Here is a 9,634-nt window from a genome sequence, read left to right on the forward strand (position 1 = left end):
CTTCAACATCATCTTCTTCGGCCTCATATACAGGGAACTCAAAGTTGGGAGATGGTGTTGGATCATTATGTTCAATGGGTTTGATCAACCTGCATAATGACTTTGGATATAAAAGAAATTTTAGAATTCAAACAAGGCAAATTATTATGTAGATGAAAAGATTGGTTTTATTCTATTTTTAGGATTTTATGTGATCACCAATTTCATGCAAAAAGCAAAAAGTGAAAATAATTTGGAAAAAAACAAACACTTAACATGAATTTATTGAATGAAATATCATTGAATTTATGGGCCAACAATGTCATCACTTCTCCTTTTGGCATGGGAGAAGGGTTTTTAAACAAAAATGAACATTACGTTGACTTATGGACAACTGTTGGAACATCAACAGCGACCCAGTTATTGCAGACCCCTCCAGGGATGACAAAGTTGCCAGAATCTTCCTCTGCATCAACTTCCACCATAGCAGCAGCTTCCTCGTCTTCAACAGTGTGGATGAAACCACCACTCTGAAACAACCCATACTTGTTGAAATTGCTTGAAGAATACCCTATGTCAGCCCAGGATTTATTGTCTTCCAGCTTAATCATTTGTCCTAAACCAGTAGTTGTGCCATGCTCAATGGCCAACTTAGCATCATTATAGGACGCAAATGAAGAAGTTCCTTTCTTAGAAGGCTCCGCAATAGACAAAGCTTGGAACGGCGTCCCAACTTCATCCGCAGCATCGATATAAGAAAAGGAAGACAGATGGCTAACCAAGAGAGCCTTATCTCCCCCTACCACCACCAACTTTTTGTTCTTGACAAATTTCAACTTTTGGTGTAGGGTGGATGTCACGGCACCTGCCTCGTGAATCCATGGTCTGCCTAGCAAGCAGCTATATGATGGGTAGATATCCATGACCTGAAAAGTGATTTGGAAATCACTTGGTCCAATCTTGACTGGGAGTTCAACCTCTCCAATCACAGTTTTGTAGGATCCATCAAAAGCTTTGATGACCACTCCACTCTGCCTCATGGGAGGGCCCTGGTATGACAATCTCCTTAGAATGGATTTTGGCAACACATTCAGTGATGATCCAGTGTCTACCAGCACATTGGACATGGCATCATCTTTGCAGTTCATGGAGATGTGAAGTGCCAAGTTGTGGTCTCTTCCCTCCTCGGGGAGATCAACATCACAGAAACTCAGATTGTTACAAGCGGTAATGTTTGCAACAATACTATCAAATTGTTCCATTGTGACGTCATGATCTACATACGCCACGTCCAACACCTTCTACAGAGCTTCACGGTGTGGTTTGAGTTCAATAACAAAGATAGCACGGATATCTTTGAAGGCGTTTGTAGAAGCTGATCTACAATGTTGTATTCACTCCTCTTGATGAGCCTCAGCATCTCATCAGAGTCCTCTTTCATCATGCCATTCTGGCTAGCAGGGACAGGAGTTCTAACAGCGTCGGCAGGTCTGTTAACAGCAAGTGCCGAATTCGGAGAAACAGAAGAATTCCCAACAGGACGAACAACACTATCAACAATATCAGCCCTTATGGTGTCAGCTTGGGGTTTCGGCGGCGCCGAGAAAATACGACCACTACGGATCAGGCCACTGACATCAGTAATGTTAACAACAAAGGTAGAGGGTAGAGGCACCTCCTTCCCATCTTCCAATGCCACAACATTGTAACGATAGGGAACAACCTTATCAGAAGAATATGGCACAGGGCCAGCTGGTTTAATTATGAGAGCAGGAGAAGCCTTCTGCTTGCTACCATCATATCGGATGACAACCGGCTCGGGGATCCTGAATACTGGTGATATCACATTAACTTCATCATCCTCATCGCGATTCTGAAGTATTTCAATTACACCTTCATCCAGCATTTCTTGGATGTATTTTCTAACTTGACGATATCCCCTCTCATTGACAGTGCAAACACGGCATTTGTCGTGGTCATGCTCGTAGTGATTGTATTCATACAACAGTCTGTGCATCTCGACCAAAGATTGTCGGATATGGTTGACATATCGGACCTTATATTTACCAGGGCAGCCCTGGACCATGTTAACAGCAGATTTCCCATGCTCGGGCAATGGGTTCTTCTTGACATTAGGACCTATGTCCTCGAAAAACAATATACCGTTTCTCACAAGGTCTTGAACCTTGGTCTTCAACGGATAGCAGCTCTCCACATCATGTCCGGGAGCACCGGAATGATAAACACAATGAAGCTCAGGCTTATACCACCACTGAGGGTTGGTAGGTATAGCCGGTGGGTCACGTGGAGTGATCAGCTTCCTCTGTATTAAAGAAGGATATAGCTCTGCGTAGGTCATGGGAATAGGACCAAAAGTGACCCTTTTCTTATCATAGCTTGTATTGGTCTGATTGTTGTTTCGAGGCTGGTAGACCTGCTGTTGAGGACGATGTTGTTATTGTTGATACTGCTGATGTTGTTGTTGTTGGTTCTGATTATGATGCTGATAGTGCTGGTTTTCTCTGAAAACAGGCGCTATATGAGCCACCTGATGCTGGTTACCGGTGGGACGCACGGTCTTCCTCTTCACGGAGGGTCTTCTAGATTTGATATGGATGGTCACAGCATGTGCCTCACCATATTTCTTCTTCCCAAACGCCCCATATCATTTGGCAGAAGAGCCTTCTTCTCTAGTCAGGCGTCCTTCTCTGACTCCTTCTTCCAGATGCATCCCCATATTTACCATCTCGGTGAAGTCAGAAAGAGCGCTGGCAATCATCCGCTCATAATAGAATGAACTCAAGGTCTTCAGAAAGTTCTTGGTCATCTCTTTCTCTTCCACCGAAGGCACAATCTGTGCAGCTAATTCTCGCCACCTTTGGGCGTACTCCTTACAAGTTTCCTTGTCCTTCTGGGACATGGCCCTCAATTGATCCCTATCGGGAGCCATATCCATGTTATACTTGTATTGCTTGACAAAAGCTTCACCAAGGTCGTTGAAGGATCGGATGTATGTGCTGTCCAAACCCATGTACCATCTCAGGGCGGCGGCGGACAGGCTGTCTTGGAAATAATGAATGAGGAGTTGATCATTGTCGGTCTGAGTCAACATTTTTCGGGTGTACATGACCAAATGGCTGAGAGGGCAAGTATTTCCCTTGTACTTTTCAAAGTCAGGTACTTTGAATTTTATAGGGATTTTGACATTTGGAACCAGGCAAAGCTCAGCAGCAGACTTGCCAAAGAGGTCCTTCCCTCTGAGATTTTGAGTTCCTTGCGAAGCTCAAGGAACTGATCATTCATAACATCCATTTGTTCATACACGTCTGGGCCCTCAGATGGCTCAGAGTGATAAATGGTGTCATTTACTCTCGGCATAGTATGCACGACCAGAGGTGGCACAGCAAGGACCGGGCTAGATGTCGGCAGAGAAGCAAACGTTGAGGCGAGACCCTCAGGAACAAAATTCGCGGGCATCCCCCAGGGAAACCCGGCTGGCATAGCAGTAGGCGTGAAATGGGCACTGACAGCAGACACTGTTGAGGAGCCAATCTCAGAGATGATTGTCCTTTGGGGAGGAGTTAAAGGCGTTGGAGACGACTGGCTTTGGGTGGCCATAAAAGACTCCATCAGGGCAGTCAATCGGGCCACTTCCTCCTTCAGCTCTTTGTTCTCTTGTTCTAGGTGATCCATCAGTCTTGAAGAGTTGGCTCTGGTGTAGTACCGGTGAGTCAGCTTGTCTTCAAAATAAATGAAGAACACAGAGTTAGACCATTGAACAAGAAGCTTGGAGCAAAACCTGCTTATGCACATGATGCATGCAATGCTTGTGCATATGATTTTATTTTTTTTATTTTTTTTTAATTAGAGGAACTTTAGATTTCTATTTGCAAATATTTGGAAATATTGATCAATTAGACATATATGGAAATATCATATCAATAATATCTGGAAAATATTTTTACACCAAAGAAGTACAGTCTTGGTAACCAAATACAATACAAGAAAGAAGGAAAATGAACATCCTATGGAACCCTAGAAACAATAGTCCAAAGCTCTAGAGACTGGAAGATAAACTGCACGAAGCCTCTTCACCTCTTGCTCATAGGTTGCCTCCATATGTGTCTTCTCTTTGGCGAGTCGGTCGTACTTCCTCTTCCAAAACTTGGAAGATTGAGGAAGAAGAGAAGTCACCACATCATCAGGCTCGTCGATAACCTGATGCTCAAGAAACTCTATCAATGCATCCTTATCTCTAAGCTGCTGAAGTAGCTCCTCTCGCTCACGGATCCAAGCATGTGAACGGTCTTCGTCTCTCAACTCCAATACTCCTTGGTCAGGGAGGGTTGAAGGCCCAACCACAACCAAAGGTGTAGGTCTCGGATACTCATAAGGCATAAGGTACTCAGAAGCTCTCCTCCTAACCCACGAGGTATAGGGTTCCAAAGCAATACAGTTCTTCGGGCCAAGCTCTTTCCTTCCATTCCTATGCATCTTGCGCCAAGCGCGGACCATCCTGCCCTTCAAGCCTTGGTGATCTTTACCCTCCTGAAAGAACACGCCCTCTAACAAAATGTTATTGGGTTTATCCTTTAAGGGGAACCCAAGCTGACGACGTGCTAAAACGGGGTTGTAGTTAATCCCACCACATGTACCAAGAAGAGGCACATTGGAGAATTCACCACAAGAGTCGATAATCTGCACACCATCATATACACGGTTGTACCAAAAGATATCATCATTAGTGAGAGACATAAGTCTCGTGGACCACCGTAGACATCCTTTGTTCTCCTTGAAGGCGACCGTCTGTGGCAAGTGCGAAATAAACCACTTGTACAACAGAGGCAAACAACACACAATGGTACCACCACCCTTTGCATTCCTCATATGCAAAGAGAAATAAGTGTCACCCAACAGAGTAGGAACGAGATTAAAAGTAGAGAAAATCCTAATGGCGTTCACATCCAGAAACTTGTTGATGTTGGGGAATAACACTAGCCCATAGATGAGAAGTACAAAAATGGCCTCAAAGGCGTCCTCACTCATGGCCTTCCCATACAAAGTAGCTTGAGCAATGAGGAAATCAGATGGGAGACCTTGAATTCCACCTTTGGTAGTCATATGAGCACTAACCAGATATTCATCTATATGCAACAAATCAGCAATCTCTTGAGAAGTAGGAACCCTCTCTAAGCCACTGAACGGCAACTGATCTAGGATAGGTATACCCACAAGATAGGCATACTCCTCAAGCGTGGGCAAAAGCTGGAAATCCGGGAATGTGAAGCAACGGTACAAGGGATCATAGAACTGCACCAATACACTCATCAGACCTTCATCCACTTGAGTAGCAAGAATAGATAGAAGCTTCCCATGGCGAGCTTTGAACTCCAAGGGATCTAATACATAGGATGTGAAACTCCTTAACTCTTTCAAGTCGGGTTGTCTGAAACTGTACTTCTTTGTATTCCTTCTTTGTCTACCCATGTCTGAAAATTTGCAAATAGACCTCTTAAGTTCCTTGAAAATTTTCTCATTGTTGATGATATGGATGCAAATGGATGCATGAATGCATGGATGCAACAATCACACTCAAGGATCAAGCAAAGCACACCACACAAAGGTCATGGGATGGATCAAGTCATCCTTAATATCAATATCCATTTTGGTGGATTATGGTTTACACCTTATCAACACCCAAGTTCCACTGATATTAAGGATATACAAGAATGGATCAACCATGAATCAAGGGTTTGTTGCAAGTCACGAGCATGGAGTCTCGGTTAAGAACCACCCAAAGGGAGTGTACTATGGTTTAAACCTGCCAATCATGTTCTACAAGAGGTTCCCATAGTCATCATTCCATCTTTCGGATATTATCGGATAAACGACTACTCGTATTCCAAAAATATTCTCAAGAGAGACTCTTATGATTATAGTATCGCGTAACAATCGTATCAAATCTTACACTTGAACGACCTTCGCACTACGTCCTAAAAATAGGCCAAGATGGGCTTGGTAAACTAAGGTCCTTGGCTTCTAAGGCATATATTGGAAAGAGTAATGCCTAACCACGACTACTCGTGTGACATTATTGATCCCAACATGACCTCCACCAAGTGAATGGACTTGCAAGTCAACTTGCTAAGGAATAACTCCACACAAGTCAACAAGACTATGTCATTCTCCTATCCTAAGTGCACTCGATTTCGGGTATAAAACTCATCTCATAAGATCACCAAGCATACAAGCAATTAATATATCAAGCAATTCATATATTACATACAATACACTAATCCCAAATTTGCACAAAAATATGTCACAAAATAATATACAATACAATACAACAAATGTGAAAAGTAGGCAAAACCCACTAGGCAAATTTAATCCCCAGCAGAGTCGCCACTTTTCTGTAGCGGGGTATTCGTTACCTTTAGATTTATTGACTAAATCAAAAGTAAATCATACAAATCGAGTCGCCACCGCACTTCTATTTATCCAAAGGAAAGGTTATTAAGCGAACAAAAACCAAGAAGTTTTATCAAATCAAAAACTAATAAAAATGTCAGAGATCGGGGTAAGGGGGTTGGTTATGCAATGGGAAGGTTTTAAGCACCCAAAATATCCTAGGTACTCCTAGGGAGCCCTTTTCACAATGTTGTAAGGTAGGTTGGTATTTCTAAAAAATCATTTGTGCAAACATGATTGGGAGGATGATAGAAGAATGTACAAATTATTTACAGTTTTTGTGTTTGAATGGATAAACCCATTGCCTACGTACCATCTTAAAAAGATTAAGATCAAAACCTCGTAGTTCGGGGTAAAAATCTCAAAACAAGTTGGTGAATTGATTGGTCCAAAAGCCTTAAAGTCTTTTGTTATCCAAGGGAGACCATTTCTCTCATTTGGGGTTTTATCGCTATTTTCCCTTTCCTTTGGAATTAATAAAATCCGGTGGCGACTCTGTATTTTTCGCGGCGCTTCAGCTGGCGACTCTGTTGGGGACAATATGGAGTTCCCATAAGCGAGTCAAGCCTAGCTTGCATGTACCTTTTCTTGGATTGCTTACTTCTGTTATCACTTGCTTTATTTATCCATGCCTGTTATATATGTCTGTTATATATTATCCTGCTTTTATCTTATGGGATAGGTAGTATAGAGCGAGAAGCCCAATACACAGGCTTAGAGAGTTCACCTAAGATAGGAGGGCTATTCGTATTGACCCGTCGGACGTAGTTGTCTTGAAGGGGAGATACGAAGACCCTGCTTGGAGTAGATTCTTTTTGGAGTTTGGTTGGCACGTGAGTCACATTCACGTTGACGATCATTCTTCCGAAGAGGGTCCATGACTCTAGGGACCTTTAGACAATCCTTGGATTTTGAAGTTGAAGGAAACTTCACTTAGAGGAGGTCATCCCGAAAGTGTTGTTGGCCCACAAGTATTTTGTGTCGACGACGACACTTTCGCCTCATGACCCGTGAATCTAAGCATCTTCAGAAGTCTTAGTACTCACCTCATGAGGGTATATGGGTTTCTTGCAGGGAAACTTAACCTCCAACACACCTTGAATCTACAGTGATCATGTCCTCTTGTAGCATATGCATTCATAACATATTGCATTGTGCATACATACATTGGGCCTTATTCTCGGAGAACCCTAAAGGTTTGTGATTGTGTAGTGAGCATTCCAAGATGGGCTCAGAAAGAAGGAATACCCTCCCACTCAAGTTCAAGCTTCCTAGAGTGGACACCCTGATAACTCTCTGCAACAAGGTGACTCCTTGCAAGAAGAACAACTTCATCTACAGATATGGGAGGATCCTCGATCTCATTACTACTCCGATAGAAGTATCAGCTTTGGTGGCCTTGTCCCAGTATTATGATCCACCTCTCAGATGTTTCACGTTCCAAGACTTCCAGCTGGCTCCAACTATTGAAGAGTATGAGAGACTCCTAGGTTGGTACGTGAAGGACCACCCTCCATTCACTAAGTTGGGCGAACCATTGATGCCTGAATCGGTCGCTGAAGCACTCCATCTACCTATTGAAGAGGTCTCCCTTGGTCTGGGACCAAGGGGGTTTGCTAGAAAGTTCTTGGAAGAAAAGGCGTGGGCCTTGGAAAAAGAGGGGAAATGGCTTCCTTTCAGTGCCATCCTTGCTCTACTGATTTATGGAGTCGTCCTGTTCCCAAATGACGACGACTACATAAACCTCTCCATCATCAGTGTGTTTGTGTCTGGGAATCTTGTCCCTGCATTGGTGTCTGATGTGTACTACTGCTTGCACACTAGGCATGAGAAGAGAAAGGGCGTCGTTTTGAGCTGTGCTTCCTTGTTGTATACTTGGCTCATATCTCATATGCCTCAAAAGGGGCCTTGGGTGTACTTCCTGAAAGATTTGAGGTGGTCCCAGAAGTTTGCTTCTCTCACCGCCGAAGCTTTGGTGTGGTCCCAGAAGGGGCTCTATTTATAGCTGATTCAATTCATATTTACACACTTGTAGTGAACTTCCAAAATTAGCAATGTGTGATGCATGAGTGCATGGGCGTGTACATGCCCATGAAAACACTCCATCTGATCCATAATTGAGTGTAAGAAAGGATGAAGTCATGTTGGAATGCTAGGCAATTGTGCATGGATGTTTGAAGTTTAATATTTGCCAAATGATGATACCATGTTCATGCCATGTGCAGACCTAGTAATTCTTGTCCAAAATGGATGAACTTAGACTTTTTGGAAAGGTTAGATCAATAGGAACAACTTTCGTGTTCAACACTTTTCCATTTGGAGCTTGTAACTTGAAGAATTTTGAGATGGAAGTTTGGAAATTTCAACATGTTGAAAAAAAAAATTTAAGTGTCAAGCCATATATCTCAATATTCCACCTTGCTTAACTTTTTATTTGAGCTTCAAATGAGAAAAGTGTCTTCATCAAAGTTGTATCTATTTCAAAGACCTTAAAAATGGTCACAAATTTCATGTCATTTGGATTTGAAATGATAGAGTTGTTCATTTTTGAAGTTTGGAAAAATCACTTGTTCAATGGTATAGGTCAAAAGTGACCTATAATGTAGCCTCATATCACATGCTCATAAAAGTTGAATTAGCTCTCACTCCAAACATAAATGTTGAAGTAGACATCTTGAATTTGATTGTGAAACTTGTAGATATTTCATCTCATAAAAATTGAGCAAGTTATGGCCTTGGGAAGTTGACTTTCAAATTAGGGTTTAGACAAAATGACCTATAATGTTTCAGCATTGAAAATGATTTTACAAGCAAAACTAGCTCTAGGTCTCAACATTAAAGTTGTTTTTAATGTCATTTAGAGTAATTTTTATCTTGGAATCATTTTCATATGGTTAAAATTGTAGGAGATAGGGTCTAGGGAGACCCAGTTTTGATCAGATGAATTCATCTGGCCAACCACCATCAACCAACTTGATAACCTTCAATTCTCTTGACTTTATAGGCTTATGGTAGATCATATATTCATAAGATGATGAATTTTGAAGTGTTCTTTGAGAAATTTGAATCAATCAGTGAGATAGCTTGTTGGAGAAGTTACTCAAGATACCCAGTCAAACTAGGGTTTCTAAGGTAAATAAACCTCAAACTCTTGAAGGAAACTTGATCAATATAACATGTAGAAACC

The 9,634-nt window shown here is 42.1% G+C and overlaps 1 protein-coding gene across 1 annotated transcript; it reads left to right on the plus strand.

Annotated features, from left to right (window-relative positions):
* Window positions 1-7,672: 7,672 nt before the first annotated feature.
* On the plus strand, window positions 7,673-8,452 carry LOC127094900 (uncharacterized). The gene has a single exon (XM_051033664.1). It carries the CDS (start codon window positions 7,673-7,675, stop codon window positions 8,450-8,452), a length of 780 nt encoding a protein of 259 aa, XP_050889621.1.
* Window positions 8,453-9,634: the final 1,182 nt, after the last annotated feature.

This window comes from Lathyrus oleraceus, chromosome 6 (assembly GCF_024323335.1).
Source record: "Lathyrus oleraceus cultivar Zhongwan6 chromosome 6, CAAS_Psat_ZW6_1.0, whole genome shotgun sequence".
NCBI classification, from domain to species: Eukaryota; Viridiplantae; Streptophyta; class Magnoliopsida; order Fabales; family Fabaceae; genus Lathyrus; species Lathyrus oleraceus.

Bases quoted from the DNA above. Each gene is read 5' to 3' on its own strand.
- LOC127094900 (XM_051033664.1), top strand. From the start codon at position 7,673: ATGGGCTCAGAAAGAAGGAATACCCTCCCACTCAAGTTCAAGCTTCCT.